Genomic DNA, 26,527 nt, shown 5'->3' on the forward strand with positions numbered 1-26,527 from the left:
ACATGTCGATGCATCTATGCATCACTCTGTCTTGCCCTCAGTTTCGCTCTTGCTTTTGCCCAGGTGTTCCTTTGCTAAAGGGTTTGAGGGATGTTCATTCCAGGGAAAGCAGAAAACTGAACAGAATATTTAGAGCCTGAGCAGAGCCTTTGCTCCTGCAAGTGAAAACACGAAGAGCAGGGGGTGGAGCAGCATGCTGCTTGCTGTTCTCAGGAGCGTCCAGGATGCTGCTTGACTGTGAGGGGAGCTATCAGGATCGCACGGGGATGGTATTTGGCATTGCCATATGTGCCACAGTGTATATATGAAAAAGATAATGCAAAGTGGCAAAGTATTCAGAACTGCTTATCCCGAGGGGGAATTACATTTACAGATCATTCTGCCCCAACATGGAGAATTTAATTTTCAAAAAATAATCATATTTTTCTTTACAAGAATAAATAACAGTTGTCCCTTGCTGGCGTTGTTTCTTAGCTAAAAAGCAGTTTCTATGTTTTACTTGTTTCTCCAAATTAGAAACAAATTTCATGCTGCACAAAGCCTCCAAGGACATTGATGAACCTGTCAAGTTCAACCCCACGGGTACATGGAGGCTCTCAGCCAGTGAGGGAGTGGGTAAAACATGTTCAGAAAAGGCCCTCTGGGTCAAGGTTCTTTCTGAATTATTTGTTCTTTTCTCTTCAGGTTCATATGCTTTGCTCTTCATCTTTATTATTCATCTTCAGAACCTGAATAGTAATTTTTCTTTTTGGAACACACCGCACCTTTTTACTACATTGACATTTCTTAACACGTGCTTACTGAATTATAATGATTTAAGCAACCTGAAGTATTGATCTCAGCCTAGATAAATATACCTACTGTGTTTTTGATGGGTAGGTTGATGTTACCTGTGATTGATTGTCATTTGGTAGAGCAGTGTTCACTGTCTCTCTGTCTAGACTGGGTGTCTGTATCAGTCATGTCAGAAGCACAAATACACACATTTCATTCTGAGCATCTCTTTCCTGCCAGTACTAAGACTATATTACTAACTTCATTTTAAGTGGTTTTTTTTGTTGTTGTGATTTTTTCCCCTGTTCTGATTTTTTGATTTTATGGACATCTATACAGTTTCAAGGAGTCACTTGATCTTATACACTGTACATGATTTGGCTGAGATTTCGTACTCTTTCTTTTCCAAGTAAATCTGATAAAATCAGAGCATTTTACTGCAGCTATGACAAATTATGCCCAGAAATATTCTCCAAGGGAAAAAATGCAAATATAAGACTGACACTGTCTGCAAAACAACTGCCACCTTTATAAATTAGAGGAAACTCATAATTATCCCAGAAATCAGTTGTGTGTTGTCAATGGCATGGGAGGCGTTCATGCTGTTGTAGGTTTGACTGAGTATCTCGTCTGTACAGCTACTACATGCACTTAAGTTTATACTGGAATTAAGACATCTAATATTTTTATAAGGAGATCTAATAATGCAAGCTGAAAGAACCACAATTTTCACTTTCAGAGATGACACTGTGAAGTAAAATGCTTGAGTAAAGTCTTACCAAGAATGACAAAAGGTAATGGCAATGGATACAATAGTGCAATTTGGCTTGGTATAACAACATGCAGGGTACTGTAGTTTCTTTGTGAAATAGAAAATATGTCTCAAAAGGCATTTCTCATGCAGATGTAATCAGCAACATAGTTAAAACAGAAGATCTGTAAAAGTATTTTTAGGAAGCTATGTAAAAAGGGGAAGTACACCAAATTAAATGAAAAAGAAGCATTATTTTCTCAAATAAGATGAAATAAAATAAACACTTCCCAAATTAAATTAACACTATTAAAATAAAAGTAACTTGATAACTATCGCAGATAGCTAAACCTGCAGATTTTCATGTCATATGTATCAGATTACAGTGAAAGTGACACTTAAGGTAGCTCTGACAGAATTTTCTGTTCTCAGACAGATCGGCTTTTTCACTTAGCACTGGTGGCTGAAGGTTTGGAAGGTACAGGACTACAGGACTACAAGAAAACCAGTAATCACAGGTTCCAGATGAGAGAGAGGAAAACAGAAATGATGGAATCGCAGCAGCCTACTGTCAGTAAGAAGATGCATCTTCTGACTCTGCATCACAGCAGAGGATTCTTGGAGAAACAGTCTGCCAGAATTGAGCTTCAGTTGTTGTCTTATGCTTTGCTGTGCCCTCTGTGAGAAAAACAATGCTCACAGTTATGCTGTCAGGTTCATTCAGCACATGGACTTCACATAGGGTGTCTTTCCTGTAGCCCTTTTCAAACCTTAGCTCTCTTTCTCACTGGGAGATAGTCTATATTTCCATCACAGCGTTCAGTATAATACTACACTTGACTTAAGAGTGATGAAAAATCACCCATGCAGAAAGAACCCTTTTAATCAGTAAGATGTAACTGATACCATTTCTGTTCAAAGGAGAACTGAAAAGTACAAATCAGGTGTATTCTTCAGTACAATCTTCTGCATTTATAATGTACGTAGAACCTGCTTTTGTTGAAAACAGTAAAAAGCTAGAAGAACAGGAAGGTTTTTTGCCAACAGTTTTCAAGACAGCCTTCCACACAGCCCTGTGTCTCAGCAGATGCATTTGTCACAAGTTACCCAGGAAAGTCTCAACCTGCTGGGCCCTGCAAGCAGCTTGAGCTCATGAGCATTGATTTCCACTGTCTCTGACAACCTTAATCCCAACCTGATCTAACTTCCTTTTTCTGAAAGAATAAACAACATGCCAGTTTTGCTGCCTGTACACAGAAGTCATGACTAACAGAAGCCAGCATTGCTTTCCAGCAAGACAGTATTTTTATAGTAACCTGCTGAAACCTCTTATGTGTTAATAAACTGAGTATTTATTTAAAGAAACAATACTGCTGAAGACTGTGTCTGCATTGATTTTTTATCTTGTCCCATTTTCTTTATTTACATCTGGATAAAATAAAAAGGTTTACTTTATTTACATCTGAAGAAAATAAAAACAATCCTTTTTGTATGCGAATGTAATATTGTTCAGTAACAAGGCTTCTTGCTTCAGGAAATTTGATCTTTGTTCTCCTGGACACATTCTCTGTTCTATATAATTTCTCATACAGCAGAGCATTAATACTATCTGACAAAGGAAATTGCAGTATGATGCCTTTTCATAAGAATTATTTTTCTTACCACTAAATGATCACTAGAGAGAAGTTATGCTGCAGATGTTTGGATTCGTTTGTGAGGATTGCTTTTATTTAAGGAATGATACCCAGTTTTATAAGGCAGTTATCTAGTTCTTGAGTGCATGAAACACTATCAGACCCCTACAATCAAGGAATTCAACAGAATAACACTTTTCTTGTGCCTTTTTCATCGCCTGCTCCCATATCTCCATTTTAAAGCATTTTATTATAGACTTTTTTTTGCAAATATTTAGAGACTCTTATAACTTAATTCACATGGATAGGGCCACTGAACATGAAACAGAACCCATGCTTGTGATATTTATAATTTGTTTGTTAGAGGTTTTGGCGTCCTGCTCGCAGGGAGATGTTTGGTAATATATTAGGGATATGGTGTAGCTGGGAACTGTCAATGTTAGGTTAATGGCTGGACTGGGTAATCTTCAAGGTCTTTTCCAGCCTAGACAATTCTGTGATTTGTTACATCAGAAAGCCTTAATATGACATTTAAAAGTGAATTCATATGTGCATATAAATCACAGAATCATAGAGTGGTTTCGGTTGGAAGCGACCTTAAAGACCATCTAGTTCCAACCCCCCTGCCATGGACAGGGACACCTTCCACTAGACCAGGTTGCTCAAAGCCCCGTCCAACCTGGCCTTGAACACTGCCAGGGAGGGGGCAGCCACAGCTTCCCTGGGCAACCTGTGCCAGTGTCTCACCACCCTCACAGGAAAGAATTTCTTCCGAATATCTAATCTAAATCTTGCATGGGTTTCCATCTCTACCGACGGTTTATTTCTAGATATGGTAAAGCTATTTGTTACGCTCGGGCCTGGAGCGTCACCCCCTCAGCGCTCTGCCTCGTGGCTCCCCCCTCATTACGTGTTTTGGGGACAGGCGGGTATTTTTACAAACCGCGCGGGGACAGACCTGAGGAGGAGCTCCCTCCCACCCCGCGGCGGACCTCTGCAAGCGGCTGCCTTCGCCCCAGCCGCCGCGCCGGCTGCCCTTCACGGGCAACGGAAAAACCCAGCCGCTGTCGGGAGGTGACTCACCCGCCTTCCCCCGGCCCCGCAGCCCGGCCTGCCCCTCCCTGAGGAGGCCGCCACCCGCAGGGCCGCCGGCGGGCGCGCACACCCACGCCCACGCCCACACCCACACCTAACTGACGCCGCTGCCCCCGCGGGAGCACACCGACGCCGGCCGACGCCGGCCGGCCCCGGCGCTGCCCGCCGCCCCGCCGGGGCGGCCTCTGGAGGAGGGGCCGCCGCTCGCCTCCCGCCCCGCCCCTCCCCTCCCCTCCCCTCCCCTCCCCTCCCCTCCCCTCCCCTCCGCGGCTCTTGGGCGGGGCCTCTCGCCGCCGTTGCGTCCACCCCTCCCATTGGCGGCGGCGGTCCCGCGTGACCCAGCGCCGCGTGACGTAGGAGGAAGAAGACGCCATTAGGGGGAGCGGGGCTGTCGGCCGCGGGGAACGTTGTTGGCTCTCGGCGTCTTTCCCCCGGTCTCCATCCCCCGGGGCCTCGGCGGTGCTTTCCTATCTCATCCCCGCTCCCGCCCCGCGAGTCCCCCTTCCGCTCCCCCGCGGGTCCCCGTCCCGGCGGGCGGCGGCGCCCCGCGGCCGCGGTGCGGACCGTTGATGTGAGGCGGCGGCGGCCCGGCTCGGCTCGGCGGCGGGGCGCGGATGGCGGCGGGGGCCGGCGCGGCGGCCGGCGGCCGCAGCTTCTCCTTTAAGGTGGTGCTGCTCGGGGAGGGCTGCGTGGGGAAAACCTCCCTGGTGCTGCGCTACTGCGAGAACAAGTTCAACGACAAGCACATCACCACCCTGCAGGTGCGGGCCGCGCCGGGCCGGGGGCGGGCGGGGTGGTGGGGGGGTCCGCTGCTCTTCTCCCCTTCCCTTGCGCACCCCCTCGGAGCGCTGGCCGGTGCCAGCCCTGTCCTGCGTCGCCCTGGGGCGCTTCCTGGCCTGCCTCTTCCGCCGTGGTGGTGGGGGGTGTTGCTCCGCAAGCCCGCACTAGGGTTTTAGTTCTCGTTGTCTTGTTTGCGGCTTAACGGTGGCCGGAGTCACCACTGCCGGTCTTTAAATGGTGGGTGCTCCCTGCCGAGTTTGCTGGAAGCTAATTTTCGGGTTCTTTCTACGCTTTGGACTTACGCTTTCAGTTTCTGGGGCCTTGTTTCTATTCTGAATACTAGCTGCTCGTTGTTTCCAGTTACCTATATGAATGTCTTAATTTGAATTTTGGAAAGTATGATTTGAAAATAATGCTGTTATTGTAATCATTGGTAGTGGACTGATGACTAATTGTTTCATATGTGCTGCATTTCTGTTAATTATAGTCTTCCTCACATTCTGGAATCTTAACACTTGAGCTACCTAAATACTATGGTTTAAAGAGAACAAAATGGCTTATGAGATTAAGGCTTATGATTTAATAACAGAAAAGATTCTTAAGGCCTACTTGCTTGTCACATTGTCTCCCTGAATTTTGGCCTGATTCTCAGTAGTACCTTCTGCGAATTTATAAAGAGCTAAACAGTGATGTTCCACTTATGAAATGTGACAGGGTGTCTGCTTGAAAGTCATGGGGTCTTACTATCTGTTAGTGCTGAATGGTATGTATGCCATGGTACAAAATAAAATGCGTATATTGTACATGGTCTCAGAAAATATGTTTTAAACTTCATGTTGTGGGTGGTATGTTAAGTTTTCTGGGATGTCTCTGCTTGCTTAACCAGTGTATTTGCAATTACACTAGTTGCACAGCATCTTCCTTAACAGTTGGGAGCATGTATATGAAAGTGTGGTTTTAGCACTGTAATGCATGCTGCTCTTAATTTTTTTTTTGTAAAGAAACAAACCATGCCACCATGTGGGCTGCTAGTGGGTTTTGAACTACTTTTGAGGTTCTGTGAATAGATAGTGTATGAGGTTCTACAGAATAAATTGTAGGTGGTGCCAAAAAAGAGCCTTAGGGTAGCTGTCCACTATTCCTGTGCATTTAGGGGTAAATGCTTGTAGGTTGGGTATCTCAGAAGTATTTAATAGTGAGACTTTACCTTAAAACCAAAGAAACATTAGAGATGCACTAGAAATGTCACTGTGCATGTTTTATAAACAGATACTGTTGTTTCAATTTTGCTATAAGGAGCTGAAAAGACCACGTTTTAAACTTCATTACCTCTGCTCGTACTCTGCTGTTAGATTAATCTATTGCTAGGTTTACTAGGCATGGTATAGTATTTATGGCAAGCTTACTGTAGCTCTGATTGTCATAGAGGTAATTGATACTTGCTATGCTACAGAAATTATTACTAGCTTGTAGGTGTCAGAGCTGCAGCTGAAGTGTAGCATGGAACAAACAATCATTTGAAGTGCCTTGAAATAATTGTGTATAGCTGAATTCTGATATCCCATGTAGAAAGAGAAGAGCTGAGTAGTTTGTCATGTGATGCAGCTCTGGTTTTGTTTTTTGTTAATCATGTTCTTTAAATTTGTAGTGGAAAACCTAAAATTAGAAGCAAAAAGTGAGTTGGAATACACAGGTCACAAGTGTCATAAAATGGACCTTTAAATGGCTCCAAAATGTTGACAGGAAAATGTCTCTAGATATAATGGCTTGAGAGCTTTTGGCTTTGACTCTCTGGAAGGGGGTGTGTGTGCTTGTAGAAGACTGGAAGCACATGCTCACACTTGATATACTGAGATTTTGTTTCTCCACTGTGATTAGGTTTCTGATTGCTACCTGTATCTTTTAACTGTCTACACTGTTTCTCATTTGCTTTTCTGTTCCGAGTCTCCTTAGCTGCTTATACATCTTATTTATTGTAAAATACAGTGTCAGTTGTTGTTGAATCTTACTGTACATCATGTGTACTTGTGAACTATTATCTTCATTGTTGTTTTTCTACATCTTACACTTCTAGAAGAAAGTTTTAGTAAGTTCTTCCACTAGCAAATTGAAACATCAGTTAAAATAAGGAGAAACTAGGATATCTGATTAAGCAATGAAGTGACACTTTTGGAAAACATATTTTTTTGATATTAAAGGCTTAATCTGATAAGGTGGCTTTGTTTCATGGTGTCGGTTCAGAGTATTGCACCAAATTACTCTTGTTCCAATAAAGCCAAAATTAGATAAATACTTAGCTCCTGATCCAGCAAAGGAGCCACAGAGATGAATCATACAAAAAGATTACTAGATACTGAGACAAGAGTGTCTCCATCCACAGGAATCTCTGATTTAGAAAAAAGTACTGCATAGTGCTGTATTCCAATATAATTGCAACAAAAAGGGTGGTGAGACTGTAGTCTTCTGGAAACTTCATTTACTGATGTTGACTGGTGCTGCCTGCAGTGTGAGCCCAGTGATGGGAAGGAGCGCAGGAAGTCTTTAAATTGGTCAGTGTGAATCTCTTATCTGATGTGTATCTATGCTTTCCTGTGTGAATTCAAACACTCAAGTATTATTGTATTGTGAAGTTAACCTGTGTACACCCAAATAGGAGACTTTCTTTTATGCTAGTAACAGAAGGCTTTTAGTGAAAGGGAACTGTTCTCTTTCCTCCATGCCCCCTTCTCTAAATGCTAGCTAGAGGGAAATGGTGAACTGAAACTTCCTTTGAGGTTAGGAGGCTGTTGGGATGGTTGCTGTAGTTACCTTAGCTTCAAGTCATGTACTTAAGATATGGATGACCTGTGAATTGAAATTAAGGTAGCCACTGATTCACAAAAGAAAACATTTATCTAGAATAATGTGAAAAAGCTGATGCAGAAAAGGTAGGGGGTTTTGCAAGCAATGACTACAATCTATAACCTTTTGTCAGACCTGGTGGGACAGTTAGAATTGGTTCCCATTGATTGAAATATCAAGGTCAGTGTTCTTATCTTGATAAAGTAATTCTAAGCTATAAATTGATGCCAACTGAACTGTGCTAGAATTACTCCAATAATAAACCTACTGTCAAACTTTTTTTTTAAAATTGGGTAGACCCTTTCTGTTAGTTACTCAAGATAAATACAACTTTTGTGTACTGATCTCAAATGAGTGGAGAACTGCAAAATATCCATCCCAAGAGAACTGCCGATGTGGTGCTAATCATACTATACAGATCCTGGTTGCTTTGCTGGACTTGTGTAACCTGGAAAAGCTATCTTGACTGTCTAAGATAGCTGGGGGCGGGGAGGGGAAGACAATGCAAGAAGGTTCAGTGTTATATGCAGTGTTCATATGCCTGGCTTGCCTCTGTTGAAGCTGTCAAGAGGCAGGTGACATACACTGGCTTTTATTCAGTGACTTTGAAGAGAACCTTTTCCAGCTGGGGTCTTCCTTGTGTTCTACTCAGGTCCCTTTATCAGCTCCTAACAGGGCCTGATGGACATGTGAAACTGAGCCCTTAGAAGAAAGAATTAAATGAAAGAAAAGATTTCACACAGGCACATAAAGAGAATGGAATTTTAGGTCTTATAATTGCATTATCCTTTTCTTCTAAGTGTGTAAGTATTCTTCAGACCAGTCATAAGACACTAGAGTCAAAATACCAAAATTAGTAGCTTACTTCAAAGAGTTGTTGACATTACTTACGTTTGAATTAACTGTGGTCCTATATATTTGTGGGTTTTTGAAAGTCCTAGCAAAAATTGTCATAGTAATGAAAATAACATAGAAAGGAATTACTCATTCTAAGTTGAGTCACAACTCAGACTTAAACCTGTAGTACTCAATTTGGTAAATTCTTGGGAGATTGAAAGAAATGTTGAATCCTCTTCTGTGTGTAATTACCTAACGCTGTCTAGCCTGTACTGATTACAAAGGCTTTGACACTCTTGGCAGCAGATTTTTTTTTTTTCCCTAAACTATGTCAAAACAGTAGTTAAGGGTCTTCTTTCCATGTTGGGTTCTTCCCTCCCCTCCCCACCCCCCCCAATTCAGAAAACTGTATAGTCCTGGTGTTCATGCGGTTACTTTTTTGCTCTCCAACTTCAGAATGAGTGAAGAGTAGCAACCTTGCTCTTCCATGAGACAAATGAAACTTAAAGGGATGCTGAGGGTGGGGTGGGGTGGGGGGTGTTAAAAGGTAGATATTGGGTGGTTTGTCTTTGGCATGTTTGCCACTGTGACTGTAAAATGCATTTTACTGGTGGTAAATATGCCAAATTTACTCATACCTATTAATTCAACAATGGAGCCTGCTAACAGTATTCTTCAAGTATATGAACACAGTGAAGAAGGAAGCATTTAATCTGTAATTTAGTATTGACGGTTTCTCGCAAAACGTTCATAAAGCCTTTCTGCTCGTTACTAACCATGACTACCTCAAATACCAGGTTCCAATCTTGTTATCAGGCAAGCTTTTTAGACAAACTTGCTTGTAATCAGGGTATCTGGTATAGGATATTGTCTCTGCCTTTTTGGTTAGGGGCCTAAGACTGTAGGTAGACTAAAACTTAATTAGTACAAATTCATCAAGTCTTAATACAGAGACCAAGTACAATAGCCCAGTGCTAAATACCCTTCCCGCAGTCTCCTGTGATTGTTTTTTTTAGGAAATACTAAAAGCCTTACTTGAATGTATGGGTCTCTTAATACTTGGGTATATAGGAAAGGAAGTACTATACTCTTACTGCTAAAAGGCAGTATTACTCTCAGAAGCTATAGTGACCTGAAGGACTGGTGATACTTAAGCAGAACTAAGTCTACTTTAATGTTTGCTCTGTCGGATGTCTGTGCTATTAATTGGACAGATGTGTAAAGCCATGATGATAAAACTTCATGGATACTGAGTTCTGTGGCTTTTTTAAATACAAATCCTGTTTCTGTGAAGGGTTTTCTGCCTTTTGGTTTAGAAATGTGGTTCTCAAAGATTTGTGAAATACGTATCACCTGAGCAGACTTGATTGTCAGTGTTGTGACAAAAGCAAACAGTGCTCAGAAGAGCTTTTCCTTTGAGATTTACAGTAGAGTATCAAGTACAGCAGATCAATAAAATACTATCAGATTGTGCCTGACCTTACCTTCTTTTAATATGGCCCAAGTGTCAGTGAATTAAAACTTCTGAAGTCATCTCTAAGCTTTTGGCTTTTAAACTCTGGTGTAGTAGAACAAATTATGATATGAAAACTAGACATTGATCAGATAATCCTTTGAGACAGCTGGCCGAAAGCCATAAACTACTTTATGCAGAGTTTTTGATTAAAGAATTAAAGTTTTCCTGAAGTTTAAGATTTGCTACTCTGCTGTCAAGCTGTTTGTTACAAGTTGGCTAGAGTGTTAAGTACTTTTAACATGCTGTCTGGAACTTTTTCTGAAGTTGACTTATGCCACTTCACTGTAGACTGAAGGGGTAGCATTAATGCTTTAGTTATGTTGAATACAAAGGTGATAATGATTAGTTCCTTTGCCATCTGCTCTTGGAAAGTTTCTGAGTGTTTTTCTTTCCTCAGGTCTGTCTTTATCTGTTCTGTTTATCAGACTTTGAGGAAAGCTTTTGGGGAAAGGTACAGTTTACTTCAAATAAGAAAAGTTTCTTGAATCATCTTACCTTAGGTCATACAGATGCTGGAGTTGGTGTTAGGAAAGTAGCTAAGAGCAGGAGCTGCTCTAGCAGTTGAATGTTGGATGATTTGAAATGTAATACAGGCAGCACTCTAGAGAGGCACTTTCATGGCAGTTTAGGCTGATGTAAATTGAACTACCATGATCTCCTCCTACATGCATGCTGGTTGCTTGGGTAGTTAAGTTAAGCAGCAAGCTGATTCAAGCAGCTGATCTGGCCTGTGACACTTTCCACATACACATGAATTTTAGTTAGTTCAATGCCTGGTCAGTGCTCATACAGAGAGCTGATGTTGAACTGCTACAGTTCAGCCTGAAATAATCTGGGATGAATGTGTTGTGAAATTCCACTGAGTACGTGTTTGTATCCAAATGCAGGTTGAGGTGAAGCTGAAAGGAAAACTGAGTTTAAGGCAAAAGACAGAAGTTAACCCTTGGCAACTGAATTGTCTGGTGTTAACCTGTCACTGCTAGTCTTCAGAATGGGGGGAGCAGCTTCCTAATGTATCAAGTCCTTCAGACCCTGTTCTAGCCTATTAAATTTGTATTAAATTATACCCCTTTTTAGCCACCAAATTATACACTTGGTAACAGAGGTGGTGTTTGAAAATGTGGATCATACAGGCTTGGAGAAGAACAGACATACTCTTGAATTACTGAAATTAGACTAACCTTGCAATATGTTCTGATCCTGTAAAATGTTTTCAGAATATAATGTAATGGAATTCTTAGAGCAGCTCGTATTCTGAGGCTTTTCCTATCCTGCTGCTTGGTTTCCTTTTGTGTGTTAGCTGAGAAGCATATCACTGAGCATTCAGGAACAGTATCTGGAAAAAACCAGACCAACAAACAACTGAAATGAACCACACCACTGCCCCCCAAAAAACCCCTCAAAACAGATGGGGAGAGTTGTGGGCTTACTTCAGTAAAAAAAGGGAAAAGATACAGACAAGGGAACTTGCATATTAGTATTCTGAGACTTCTAGTGATAAATTAAAACTATTTTATTTTTTTCTAGTAGCTCGCTAATAGTGAACTATTTTGACTAATTTTTGCAAATTAAAAATCCTGTTAGGCTGGTTCCTACCCAAACTTCATGTACTCTTGTGAAATGTCTGGAGTTCAGTTTAGACTTAATCAGTGTTGTGAATTCAGACTCTTTCCACACAGCTGTCTTATCCATCCCAAATCGTTCAAAACAACAGCAAAAAAATGTAGTAAATGATTGGCTTAAACCAAATTTATTTAGAACAGACTTTTGGCAAACTGTAGTGAAATGACTAACTGGTTTAGTATTGACTCAGCCTTCTGGCTTAAAGAGTATTTTGATCCAGAAATCTGTCTTTTATTGATTCAGATGTTTTTATTAGTAAATTAATTTGAAGTCAAATGAGACATTTGTGTGTAAAACTCAATTCTAATTTGTTTTGCTTTCCAGGCATCTTTTCTTACAAAGAAGCTAAATATTGGTGGGAAAAGAGTAAACCTTGCAATATGGGTATGTTTACTTTTCTATCTTCTTTCCCCAAGCTAAATAGAATACTTTAAGAAAAATTACTTCGTTTTGCTAGAACTCAAATGTCTGGCACTTCTGAATAAAGTAAAATTTCAAAATGTTTGGAGTTTCTTGAAGTATTGTTTGCTTTGTCTTAAGTGCTAACAAGTATATTTTAAATGCAGGATACAGCTGGTCAAGAAAGATTTCATGCATTGGGGCCGATCTACTACAGGGATTCTAATGGCGCTATTCTAGTATATGATATAACAGATGAAGACTCTTTTCAGAAGGTACTGGACAGATTTTTACCTCTATACGAGATGTAAACTGATTGAAAGATAATCTGGAATATTGAGTGTAAATGGGAATCTTCTGGTTTTGGCAATAGCAATACATATTACACCTGCAAATTTAGACCATATAATGGAAGTATACGTGTTATTACTATTCTTTTGAAGGCTGACTTTTTCAGTCTACTGCAGTTCTAGCAGGGTTATTCAAAGAACAACAGAGAAATAGATGTACAAGTTACCTGTGACAGGCTATAAACATAAACCAGTACTGTTGTGGTAGTATGTGATACTGATCTCTACTGAATAAACCAAATTACTAAAAGTTATTAAGTGACATGACCTTTTACAGATCTGAGAACTCTGAAATAGTAATGTTTCCACTATCATGTATTGCTTTCTCAGTGATAATAGAAATTTGTACTTCAAATCTTCATCACAACCTAAAATTTGATGGCTAATTACTTCATAGCAGTATTAGTTGATCAGTCTGAGTAGGTGAGTTTTTTCCAACCCTGTGTCAAATCAGTGCTGTGACTTTATAGTATGTTCCAGATGAAAACTGGTGACACTCTTTTTTTCTAAGTGAGTTTGTCTCAGATTAGTTTGTGGCAAACACTGTAGGATTTCTGTGTAGAGGGGTAAGAAATTGTGGTTGTATGGGCAAGGCTTGATTTAACAGTGATAGAAGTAGTATAAGGCTATAGTTCCACAACAGTTTAAGTAATTTAGATAGTCTGATGTGGCAAGTAAAGCACTTAGCTAGCAGTCAAACTCTTGCCCACCATCTGCAGAATTGTGATGACTTGAGTACTACTTCAACTTGTGCTTTTTAATGCTGAGCCCTACTTAATAAAATTCTGTGATACCAAAAAACCTAAATTCTCAGGAAAAAGAGGGAAGGTTAATCTGCAGAAGTTATTGCATAACTATGTCTATCATGCATCCTAACTATTTTTAGGTTCTTGAAGTGATTGTTTCTCTTCACAACTTAAATTCCATTAGACCTAAATTCCATTAGCAGTCCCCAAATGCAGTGATCATACAATTTAAAAGCATGACAACAAAATAGATAACAGATACCTTACCATCAGTTGACTTGACACTCTTGTCCCATCTGTTCTCTCAGGAAACAAACATCTGTTTATAATCTAACCTGAACAAGTCAGTTCAGGTACTTCTACCTTTAAAGTACCATTTGTGATCTGTCAGTAAGTGCCTGTTGATAAAAGATCTCATGCCTGACCTAAAGTGGCCAATGCAGTGAACTTGTTCTTTGGAGTGGGGCTAACACAAGTGTGGTGAGTTATATTTCTGGAGTAATTGAATAATTTTATCAAAATCACTTGCTCTTAATTTCAACTGTGAACTAAAAACCTGCTGAACAGGAGCCATGTGTAGCTATCTAAATAATATTTTGTCCACTTTTGTTGCTCTAAATGTGTTTGTTTCAAGTTCAGAGTAAACAGTTAATGAAGGAAATGGGTCAGTTCCGCAGTGCCTAAGCTAGTAGTATATCAAGAGTAATTAAACTTCTGTTCTTTTTGCAGGTAAAAAACTGGGTTAAGGAATTAAGAAAAATGTTGGGAAATGAAATCTGTTTATGTATAGTAGGTAAGTCCTCTTCTTAACATGTGGTTCTAACGACTGAATCAGAAACATTTCTTTTGATTAATAGCATCTTCCAGACACTGCTTTCACAGCTTGTATATGTGGAAGGGCATAATTTAATATTTAAAATTCAGTTGGAGCTTGAAGTTTCAGAGGATCACATTGAGGAAAATAAGAGTTAGTTTCAAAAAGTTATTTAATGACACACTGTGTCAGAAGTGCGTGGTACAGACACCTGCAGACAGTGGTTTAACAAAGAAACATAAACCTCAAATGTGTATTATCCTGTGTTTTTTACTGTTCTCAGTGTCATAGACTGGATGCTTGTCTGTCTTCATAATCAAGTGCTTGGAGAGGTAGAATGAGTCTTAAAGCTTGAATATTTTAATGCAAACAGAATGCAACAAATACTGCGTTTAGAATTAAAATCGGATCTAGTGATTAAAACACTTTCAGGAGGATAGATGTCTGGATATTCTACAAAAAATACCTCTGCAGCACAGATAAGTGCTAATAAATTACAAAAGAAAAGCAGAAGGCTGAATTGGTGGCTTATATGGAGACATTTAGCTATCCTGATCTCTCTACAGAAGTAGAACCACTTCTTCATTGCCTGTAAGTGCTTGAGTGAAAGGGGATTCTTAAATCATATTGTTGTGCTCCAAATTGAGACCTGCGTAAGAGCTGGTCTTTACAGGGACAGCTTGTGAGAAAATGATGGGGTACAGTGATTACATGACTGCTTGCTTTTGGGTAATTTTGGAGTACAAAGACTTGAAAGATCAACTTGTTTCCAACAGGTAACAAAATAGACTTGGAAAAAGAGAGACATGTTTCAGTGCAAGAAGCGGAAACGTAAGTCACACCAATTATTAATAGAAACAGTCATTGCCGAATTATGCTGGAGTAATAAACTTGTGATGCTGTTAACAACTGGCAGGCATAAACCAGCAGTGCCTAGCTGGCTGCTGTGTTAAGTGTTCTGTTTAGTATCTGAGTCCTGGAATGTCCTTACTGACCAAAGTGTAACTTGAGAGTTGTACATAATTAAAGTCAACATTTGAAGTTGAAATGCATTTCTAGATATGAAATTTTTTTCACTTCATCTAGTTTTTCACCAGTCATGTTGGTTTTAACCACATCATTCCCCTTTTGCATTAAATCAGCACGTGTAGATTAACTCTGAACTTGGAATAAAACTTCTTGTGATAATCTTTTTTGCTTCATGTAAAGTGGCTTAGAAAGATTGAGTCCTTGAGTACAGTGAAGTTTTGTATCTGCATTCCTACAGGTATGCTGAATCTGTTGGAGCAAAACATTATCATACTTCAGCTAAACAGAACAAAGGAATTGAAGAACTTTTTCTTGACCTTTGTAAAAGTAGGTATTAGTTTGTTGGTAAAGAGCTCGGTAACAAAATGCTCAAGGCTTCAGAATACTTAAAACTGTATAGAAAAGCTTTAATGTAAACTATTACTAAGAACTTACTTCATTTGAGTCTACTTCAAGCCACCTATGTACTGTAACATCTATGGAAGCTTGATGTATGGATGCTTACAATATTGCAAATTGATGTTTTACTCCAGAAATGTCTTTGTCATTTGTTGGAGTACTGACTCCTGTTTCATTCAGCATGTGTAAATAGTAACCTCAAATCAAACTTCATGTGACTGGCCTCACTATTGCCTGCTTCAAACTCTGTATTTCAACCTCTTTCAAAAACCTTTTTAAATTGTGTCAATTACAAATCATAAATTTGAAGTTGTAATGTTGCAAATTTTACATAAAGATCATGGAATGTAGGATAAAAACACAGGGAAGTTGTCCTATTCATTGTGTTCTTATGATACAAGAATTTAAGTAAAACTTCACCTGCATGTCTGAAGAGTAGTTGGAGGTTTTTTGGAGGGTGGGGTGGTACGTGAGGTTTCTTATTTGTTTTCTTTTTCAACAGAATGTTCTTGATATGGGTGGGTAAATGTAGCTTTTGAAGTACTAACTCCAGAACATCTGAGCACCTAAGGTCTCCCTTAGTCAACAGGAGCTGCTGGATGTTTGGTGCTTTAGGAAGAAGATTTAAGTATGTTCTTGCAGCTATGCTGTGTGATACCTGGGTACTTATTTCTGCATAATAAGTAGGAGAACCAGTCTTGCTGAACTTTGTGTATGTAACTCAAATAGATTAAGATCTTAGTCCTGTGTAAAAATGCAGTGGAATGTCATCTAATAAATTTCTTCCTTTACAGGAATGATAGAAACTGCTCAAGTGGATGAAAGAGCAAGAGGCAATGGTTCCAGTCAGTCAGGAATAGCAAGGCGAGGTGTACAGATCATTGATGATGAGCCACAAGTACAGAGCAGTGGAGGGTGCTGTTCTTCTGGATAATTATAAAACTGTGCATCACTGCCCTCTCGATATGAAGACTGCCATATTCCAAGTCACGCATTCTTTACCAATGGAGTAATAGAATTAACAGTATTTAAAAATAATCACATGTAATACTGCAGAGACCTTAAGTGCTAAACTAGTGGCGTCTGTGACCAGAGAATTGGCATTTTCTACAGTGGTTAACAAAGCAATTACCAATGGCCTTTTTACATATTTTTCTTTAATGAGGAATAATATGCATGTAGAAAAGACCTACTTAAAGGCTTCATTTATATTCTTTTAAATCAGATCATTATTTAATAACTTATATACATTGTTGTTGGAATGGTATACATTTTTGCAGCTCTTTGTATTTTGTGGTAGATTGAATTGTATCACTTCTAAAATGCAAATTGATTTTTTTTTTAAATTAGCAGATATCTGAAGTAATATTTTTGCAGGGCCTCCACAAGCCTATAACTGTCGACTACTTTGATATATTCTGTTCATCCTGTATGCCAAGCTGGTAAAATACGTTGTAAATTACATATTAAATATTTTATCTGCTTTTACAATTGCAGGTGCAGAAATATGTACATCAGTCTTGTCAGTGATTGTGAAGTGAATAAGTCAGTGAAAGATGCAAGCTTTTCATGTGTACTGTTGAATTGCTCATTCTATTCCCCCTACCTGAAAAGAGTTTTTTTGGTGCATTCATAGCTACAGCATTTTTTGGCAAGCAGCAGTATTTAGAGTACCCCTTTAGTGGGAAGAGAATGTTTCCTTAGACTGCTGTTTAACATTGAGGTGTTTGACTCCCAGCTAAAACACTTGGCGCATGTGTATGTCTTGCCTCTGTAGTTACTTTGGCCTCTTGGAATATTCCCAGAAAGTCAAAGCAACTTTAGCCCTCATATATCTGGTAGCCAGAAAACCAGATGCATGGGAAACTCTTAAGCTGCATTAATACATTTGTGTCCCAAGACAGCATTATAAACTATCAATAATTTTTTTCCCCTGTATTGTAGGACTTGAGTGAACAAATGAATTGGCATTAACTAGAAGTGATTCTGATTTGGAGTGATTAAATGGAAGCTATGAAACTTGCCAGATGTAATTGTTACTTTGGGGATGCTAGACAGAACTGAACTTACTCCTGATTTTCGTAAAGTGTTTTGAAGCCCACTTAAGGTTTGGGAGGAGGGTTTTCAGAAAAAGTGTATAAACTACTATCACAAAGGAACAGAAATGGTGGTAGCTGAAACTTCAACATGTTCTGTGCTCTGACTTTTTTTACTTAAGTTGTCATGCTTGGAAAAACAGTAAAGGTGATGTCTATGACAAAATAGAATATTCCTTGGCCTTCCTTTTTCTGAAGGGTAGTATTAGTATTGCATATGAATGCATTGAATGGTGTGGTATGCACAAAAGGAGTAGTAGTAACTAAGCAGTCTGAGAGAAGTGTGCAGTGTTCAATCTGATTTTTATTGTCTCTGAAATAATAGATGGCTTTGAGACAGACTGGCCCTGGTGCATTTTTTCCTTTTCTGCCTAAACTGTGATATAGATAGCTTAAGAGAAAGTATCATTGCTGTGCTTTTCTGACATGATTGTGTGCATGATGGACAAAGGTGATCTCTTCATGCTGATGAAGATAAAGTTTCTTGACTGCACAGAGTTTTGGTGTGAATCTAAAATTCATGATTATATGTTTGTGAATATATAGCAACACCATTAAGTTAACATTATGATATTATATTTAACTTAACGGTGAGCTTTGCCAAATTTGAAAAACAGGTCAGTTTGATCTTAACCCAATACCTTCAAATGCCTACAGTTAGATGAAAATCAGTCTTGTAAGTGATACAATATTGATACAAGGAGTGAAATTGGCAAGATTCTGTTTAAGACAGGAATCTCCTCATAATAGGAGTTCCAGATTCTTTGATTCAAATTCATTTTTTGCAGAGATGGAAAAAAACAACCAAACAATCCAACCTCAACTAGACTTGAGAGGCAGATGACTCATGAGCGTTTACCTACACCAGAGCATATGCGTTCTCTCAAGAGCAGAGCTTTCTGTCTTCTGTTGAAGCAGACAGATGCAATTCTAATCTGAAAATACTAGGAGTTTACCCAAGAGAATGTTATGTTTGACTACTTTGAAGTAGAAGCAGTATGTAGAATGTATCTTTCTGCCTGCACCTAAAGAATTTTTCTGTTAGTGTAGTGTGTGGTAGGGGCATTATGTGTGGCTTCTGTCTATTACAAAAATTACAAAGCCATGTTGATACTAACTGGTAAGTCTCTTACAAAATGAAAACTGTTACTGTTGAAAACTTCGGTGGTGTTAAGGAAGCCTGCAGTTTTGTATGACTAAAAAGGTTCTGGTTGCTATTAGCAAAATACTTTCTAAAATATATTCAGAAGTTACTTTTCTTGCTTAAGCTACAGCATGAAAAATACTCTCTGGAAACCTTCCTGTCTAAGATGCAGTTTGGTTGGACTTTATGGAATTTAAAGCCTCTGCTTAGCAGGGTGTCATTATATTACCTTACAAAAGTATAGCTTCATGAAGTCAGGGAAGTTGGTTTCCAAGACACAAGCAAAAATATGGGTTGTTTAGACTGATTAACACTGTTAGCAGACAAAATACATCAGTTCCAGGAAAAAGCATCTTTATTGAAGATATCTAGAGTGTTCTTTGCATTAAATATATAGGAAAGCACAGGTTTTCTATATTTGAGCAGAATCTTACTCAAGTAACCTGGTAGTACTACTGTGTGGCTTGGTTTTCAAGAGTCTTGCATTTGCTGGAATCTATTTAGATTGCCTGGTTTGTATGTCTTAAAACTTTTCTTGTTGTTAACTTCTGTTGCTGAAAACAAGCTATTTTTCTTTCTTCTGAGAAGAGTGCAAGAGAACAACTATGTCTGTCTTTAGAAAGTACTTCCATTGTGGGATAGATAGAACTAGCCAGACACCTGCTACAGCACGTAAGTCATTGAGCGTACTTCCTCAGAGTAAATCTTGACAAAGATTACTCATACACTATAATAATAAAGGTCTAACTTACTACAAATACCTTTCTAAACCAACTTTAAGTACTTGCTCACAGTCTTGCTGCTGCTGCTATGATTACTGGAGCTACCTATGAAACTTGATCACTTACTGAAATAAAATCTAACAAACCAAAGTCCAAATGCTTTAATGCAGCAGTATGTATCTCTTAAGTTATTTTTGGACACTGTCTTATTGCATTTAGACTATAGTTCAGAAGTTATGAAAAATCAAATGGACTGGTTCAGACAGGGGCACATTAATAAATTCACATGTGTAGTACTTGGAGATGAGTGTACCTAGCTGTAAATATTGGGAGTAATGACTTCATCTGGTTTGCAGTGAACTCGCATATCGTTCCAGGATGGGGTCATCCAATGTCTGGATGACCTGTATTGGCTGGTCTCTTGAAGCAGTCAAGTAATTAACTGTTGCCTTGATTACATGCTTTTCTTCAGTGTTCACGCATTGTCGACAGGCATTCTTACTACCACATTAAAAAGTACCTCTTAGCCCTTTTTATCCTGCCACTTTTATTCTAGGTGTTTAACTTGTATCTCTGCCTACAGCTCTTGAAGAACCTAGTAATTCCATTTCTACTTGAGATTCCAAGCCAGATGAAAAAAGCTTTGCAAAAAGGTATGAGGTCAAGGAAGGTGGTTGGAGCTCAAATGGAGTTCTCTGAAAATGTTGGATGCTGTCAGAAAAAGCAGTTTAAAGAAGGTAAGAGGAACGGGAGTTTTGCTTCAGGACAAGTAAGGTCAGGAATCTCAACAAGCTGAAAGTAGTTAAGTGTTATAAATGGTAGAGTATGGGAATAAGAGTTGGAGCCAGCCACCTCTTATTTTTGATGGTTTTTGTGAAAGGAGAAGTAGAAAAAGACAAGTGGGAAGAACTGAAGGTGCTGGTAAAACTGAAGGTGCTGGTATGGGCTGCTGAGTGAGGTGCTGAGTTAACCATTTCTTGGTGGAGTTGCTAGCATGTCCTTTTGGCAGTGGTAGTTGCCTAGTTCAGGACTTTCCTAAGGTTACTTCCTAGGTTGTTTTTACTTCGGTGAATTACCACTTTTGCTTCACTAAAGATAATACAACTAACTGAACAGGCTGTCAGACACAATACTAACCTACTTAAAACTTGATTATATGTTAATTTATGAGCTATTTACAGTTAACTGACTTTGTTAATCTTAATTTGCATCAAATGTTAGGAATTTTTTTCCTGACAAGTCAGGAAAGTGTATCTTGGCAGTGAGGATAACTTTTATTACAGTTGTGTCAAGAAGCTGCAGATGAATACTGAGATCCTTGGCTCTAGCTGCTGCACAAGCTCAACAAAGACAACCCTAAAACTAACTCTCTTTTAATGGTGCTGAGCACTTGCTTATGCTACTCTTTGGGGAATTCTGCTCAACACCAGCATTTTTCCTTTATTTAGGACAAAGTTGTGCATCTTGGTGATGTAGCCCTTTGAGTTTAGGCTTTTTCTACCAGATAACCATGTATACTCATCCCTCTTGCATTTGTGGAGCTGTCATTGCCCGCTCTATTGAGCAGAATGAGATGGAGAAACTGTTTTGGGAGTTATGGAGAATCTGCAATGTTTCTTGTCTTGAAATGGCTTGAAAAGTGAGAATCTATGAAACTGTCACCATTATGACAAAGGTATTAGTCTGTCCAAAATAACTGAAAATATTTTGGCTTGGAGAAAGTCATATTCTAATCTTACAAAAATGATAAATTGCTTTACTTCAAAATCAAAATTTATTTCAAGCTGATCTCTTCCAATTCTTAATTTTTTTCCAAGACTTAAGTTTACCAAACTTGGCCAAAACCTTCAATTGACTGCCGTATTCTACAGCCCTAAAATAATGTCAGTGACTGTAGGGAGGAGTTGTGTACTCATTCATATTCCACTGGACAGTTTGGAGCTTTGATGTATTTATTCAATACCAGGATGTTGAAAGATAGACTGCAAGAATAATTGTTTCCATCTATTTCCACTCCTTTGTGCACTTGGGCAAGCAGCATGACCTGATGCAGCTGCAGAGTGAATGTGAAAAGAGGGATTCTGTCCCTCTCTTCCCGTTTGTTGGCTGCACTGATAGTCATTGTTAATGAATTACTACTACAGGAAACATACGTGTTCTCTGCTTGCTTCTCTAGCTCTTCTAGACAGTGATAGGTACTACAGCAGTAATACCCAGTTCTCCTCAGTTTGAGAACATTGGTGGTTTTTTTTTTTTCAAGAGGAGCTTATTTCTCAGCAAATCTTTCTTTTTTTCAGTGTATCTAGTCTCACTAATCTCTTGCAAGGGGTTTTAATACTTTATGGTAGGTCACCCAGAAGCAATGCAGTTTGAAAATATGACAACAAAGAATGGTGAGTAGCAGTATTGCAACAATCTTCCCCAGCAATTGTTATATCCTGCCTCCAAACCAGTGAAGACAGAATACTGGAAGTTTAATGGTGAGTCCTTGTTACCTCTGGTACCTGACTCCTGACTCTTGAATATTGGACTTAGAAGAAATCCAAGTTGAGAGGATTGGAGAGAGCAAGGACTACTTTCTCATCTGTTGCCAAGTAGTTGATATCCTGTGACACATCCAAACTCATGTAACAGATATCTTTTGAGGTGTTGAAACTGTTATATTGCAGACCCTTCTTCAAGCTATCACTCCATTCCGAAAGGTCAACAAATTTGGGATTCACAGTGGAAGAGAACAAGTAGTTTCTCTTTTTCAGAACAGGAAACTTAAACTGCTTTATCAGGCTTTTCTTAATGGAAAGAGAATAGGAAAGCACTTGATACATAAAGATTTAAGTGCTGTCAGTGCTATTTGATCATTATAATCACTGTCTTACTGGATTTTTCTCATTAGATAAGCTCACTGAACTTACCAGGCTCAATAAAATAGAATACTTTTCTTTGAACCAGGAGAAAATGTTAGCAGGGTGAAAGCCAACACTGAAAAGGACACAGCATTTTTAATATCTGTTAACTTGACGTTGTCAAATGTTGTAGGAATATGCTATTTGGCATTTGTGGATAAATGAAACTTTGAAAAAAAAAAAAACCAAAAAACATTTTAAAACAGTATTTAGCAGAGGCTTCACAAACCTTAAGTTTCCCAGTGCATTGCTGCAGCTGGAGTTCTTAAATATGTCTTAAGACTATTTTATATACCAGTGCATTTACATGAAGATAGTTCTGTGATAAATTAATTCCAAATGATCAATCAGCTAGGGAAACAAGAACTTTAGCATGACTGTTGTTCTATCAATGCCAAATATTAGAAGTGAAAATGCATGAAAATGGAAATGGATCAATAGAAAGGGGAAAAAATGTGTACTGAAAATCAGTACAAGAAAACAGAGCTGGAAGTTCTTATTACTGTTATATCTGAAAATTGTTGTCTTATATTTTAGTAAGTCATAGAATTTGTAACCTGATGAACAATCTGTAATAAAGTGACCCTGAAAATTACTGGAGGTTGGGGGCAGTGGCCTGGCTTACAAAGAGATTTGGTAAAAACTGAGACTGCAATATGTTACAAATACAGTAACAAATTTCTGAACCCATCTGAGTATGACGTGATGAAAGATGGCTTTAAGATGTCAAACCAGGCTGAGTGAGGTTGCTCTGCATTATGCTAGCATATACCCCGGAGACAGTAGTGTGAGCAGGAACCCATCAAAATGCAGCTTTGATTCTTAAAACTGGGCTTTGGCAGTCTAGAACAGTTCATGAAGAAGAAGCAGTTGCTGTTGAACCACATTTGCCAGTTTAATGGTAGCCCCAGGCATGCTGCCTGTATGCTAAAGGAGCAGCAAAACCAAGTCAAACATGGAACCAAGGCTCAAGGCTGGGAATTTTCCAGCAATTATGTGTTTGTATCCTACTGATGTCCTACTTCCACAGTGAATGTTTGTGTGCACTTCCTTAGTGAAAAATGCTGTTCAGCTGATGCTGTGGAGTTGAACTGAATGGACATTATGAGTGAAAACAGCAAGCAACAGGAAAAGCGGGGCAAGATAAGAGGAGTTTGCACAGTTCCTGCTCTGGCTGTTCTTAGCCCTTTCACTTGCCTTTTTAAAAAGTCTAGCTATATCCTACTATCTTTGTCAGAAAGTGTATTTTCTATTTGAGAATTTTTTGGCCAAGAAACTAAAATCTTACAAGCTATTTAGAGTAAATGTAGTTCCTTCAAAGATTGTCTTTCCAAAGTCTGTCAGCATCTCCTTAAAGGGACTACATTAAATGGTGAAGATCAAGTGTGCTGCTTGCAGTTACACCCTGGAGTTGGAGTCCGATGGTGAATGTTTTAAATAGAAGAGGCAGCAGAGTATCCAATACACCTCTGATGGCCAGTCTACTCTCATGTTGGTTTGTGATGTGGAGTAATTGCAAAACAATCCTCAACTGTAAGATGTGCCCATACTGGTTAGAGAAGTTGGTTTGAGGCTTAAAATGACACTAAATTGTACTTTGAAGCCTTCAAGGAATCTTGACCATCCTTTCAGTATGTGAATACTAGGCACCATGGGACACCGTTTCTTTTTCAGGGACTTGGGGATTTTGCCTTGTATGGGAAATGGAGTGATCAGACTCTGAAGTGGATTGTGATGGTATGTTAAGAGAAGGAAGGAAGTATTGTGTTAGTAACCCTGACCCATCCTTAGCATTGCTTTTTGCATGGCTGGGATGAAATACAGCATTGACTGCCCCCACCATAAAACAATTGCTTCACTAGTTTCCTGCTCTTTCCAGGAAATGTTGCCTGTTAGTGGTGGTGTAATGCATATGTAGAAGTGATGGGGTTACTACTGTTGGTCTTAGCTTTCTGCGTTTCTAGCTCTGGCAGTACTAGTCTGTGCCAGTCGGCAAACAACAGATCAGTTTCTGTTTAGTCATCACTCTCGGATAGCTTCCAACTACTCTCTGTGGAGGCTGATGCAATCATGAATCTCTTGTTGCATGACAAATGTGGAGCACTTCATGTTGCTCTGCTGCTTTTATATTTGAAAAAATTTCTTGTCCCACTGAGAGAACAAAGCTATTGTAAACTTGTGATCAGTTGTACCAACTGTAATGTTTTCTTATGACAAATCTTGTATGTTTGGGGCTGTTTCATATTCTGGGATTCCATTAATACTTAATATGCATAGATTAAATACCAGGTTCACAGACAGGAACTCAGAGCTGTGGTCATGGGTATACAAAATGTGACATAGTGCAAATACTTGAAGAAAGCTCCTCATGCAGTGTACTAGCTTGATGTCTTGTTACATCTCCATGCCTTCACACTCTAAATACAAATAAATGCTGCTGGGGAATGGGATTTCCTTCCTTCTAATTTCAGTCTGTGTGTACTTAATTTCTTTGTCTCTATCCTTGCCTAACCTTGCGGCAGAAGGCAGCCAAGCGTAGAATGTTACTATACCTGCATGCTCTGCTTGTGCAGGTTAGATTTTTTTGTTTTCTTAAAGGAACAACAGAAAGCCTATCATATCTTCATTTCTCAGTTTCTACATTGAGGTAGAGATAACTAGTAAGTAGAGAAAATCCAAACTGGTCCCAGAGGCTACATTTTTACTGGCAAATAAATTAGGCCAGGGTGCATAAGGAGCTCTGGCCTCGAGAACAACTGGCACAGTACAGCTTTCATCTAGGTAAAGTCCTCTTCTGCCCATTAAATCATATTTACGTGCTGCCTTCTTGGAGTGGCTGTGCTGTGTCCCATGCTGCATCTAGGTATTAGTCTGAGAAACTTTAAATGGTATGGGCCATATATAAAAGAGCATGCTAATGATTACACAGCAAGGCTGACTGTAGGTCAGTACCCCAGGCTTACTTAATTGAATGAAGAATTGAACTGAATCAGCCAGAGCCTAATTTCCACCCCCTGCTCTCCTAATTGTGGAGTGGGACAGAAGGATTTTTCTTTTACCTCTTCTTCTTGTATGTGGAAAACAAGAGCATGTGACAAATCCTGGGATACCTCCTTTACTGTCTATAATATAATTCATGCTGAGGTCTGGTACCTCTTAGAATACAAGGAACTCAAGAGAAGCCTGATCTGCAGCTTTCTCCTGGTGTCCTGCTGCACCCAGAGTCCAGGACAACACCACATTTACTGTTGGCTCTCATAATCTGACAGACTGGATTAGCCTAGAAAAACTGAGAGTTGCATCTGTCCAAGCAAGGCTTGGAATATATTGATTTCCTGTGATCAGAAAAAAATGTCAAAGGGGAAGATATTTTGGCACTGTTTATCATTGTTTCTCTGCTGTGGGGTTTTTGTTTGTACAAATTAAGCCTGTGATGGAAGGACTTGACAGAATCCGCACTTGTCATGTGCGGTCCAGGTTTTCATGTGGTTGAGCATGTGGGCAGCTGACACTTTTGAATACAGGAATGGATCTTGGAACTCTGCTGAAATAGCTGTGTGAACAATAGCAGCTGCTGCTGCTCTTGGCATAGCAATAATAGCTACGCTTGCAGCTGTGACAGCAACAGAAACTGCAGGAAAGCCAGGAACAATTTCTGGTTGTGCACTTGATGCTGGCTGGGGTGCTGTGACTGCCTTTATGTGGCAGAAGATGCCTTATAGAGCAGTTGACTGCTTAAAATCCAATGAAGAGTAAGCCACCAAGCTGAAGATGCCCTTCTCCATAGATTCCCATCTGTGTAGTGTGCAAAGGGTTGGACTTAAGCATATTGCTGCAGCCTGCCCCATTGTGTTCTTAACGGGTTTATGGGGAAGAGAGAGGAACCTGCTAGCAATATGTCAGCCTATGGAACTCATGTTGTGCAACATTCAGTTTGTAAACTGAAATAATGTAATGCACTGTATTGGTATGACCTGGACTGGGAGCCCAGGGAGTCATAAAGGTTTCATGATCCCCTCAGGTTAAATTAAGGTGAAATGACACCAAATGACCTATTAAAATGTTTTACTTGCA

General features: G+C 39.5%; 1 protein-coding gene across 1 annotated transcript; it reads left to right on the plus strand.

Moving 5' to 3' along the window:
• Positions 1 to 4,612: 4,612 nt before the first annotated feature.
• On the plus strand, positions 4,613 to 24,918 carry RAB21 (RAB21, member RAS oncogene family). The gene is made up of 7 exons (XM_074870582.1): positions 4,613 to 5,015; positions 12,176 to 12,235; positions 12,418 to 12,525; positions 14,076 to 14,139; positions 14,937 to 14,991; positions 15,428 to 15,516; positions 16,383 to 24,918. Exons 1-7 carry the CDS (start codon positions 4,869 to 4,871, stop codon positions 16,520 to 16,522), a joined length of 663 nt encoding a protein of 220 aa, XP_074726683.1. The 5' UTR covers positions 4,613 to 4,868; the 3' UTR covers positions 16,523 to 24,918.
• Positions 24,919 to 26,527: the final 1,609 nt, after the last annotated feature.

The sequence above is a fragment of the Strix uralensis genome, chromosome 5 (assembly GCF_047716275.1).
Source record: "Strix uralensis isolate ZFMK-TIS-50842 chromosome 5, bStrUra1, whole genome shotgun sequence".
NCBI classification, from domain to species: domain Eukaryota; kingdom Metazoa; phylum Chordata; class Aves; order Strigiformes; family Strigidae; genus Strix; species Strix uralensis.

Excerpts from the sequence above, each read along its gene's own strand:
- RAB21 (XM_074870582.1), top strand. The coding sequence starts at position 4,869 with ATGGCGGCGGGGGCCGGCGCGGCGGCCGGCGGCCGCAGCTTCTCCTTT. Across the intron at positions 14,140-14,936 it reads AATCTGTTTATGTATAGTAG|GTAACAAAATAGACTTGGAA; the intron begins GTAAGTCCTCTT and ends TGTTTCCAACAG. Across the intron at positions 15,517-16,382 it reads TTTTCTTGACCTTTGTAAAA|GAATGATAGAAACTGCTCAA; the intron begins GTAGGTATTAGT and ends CTTCCTTTACAG.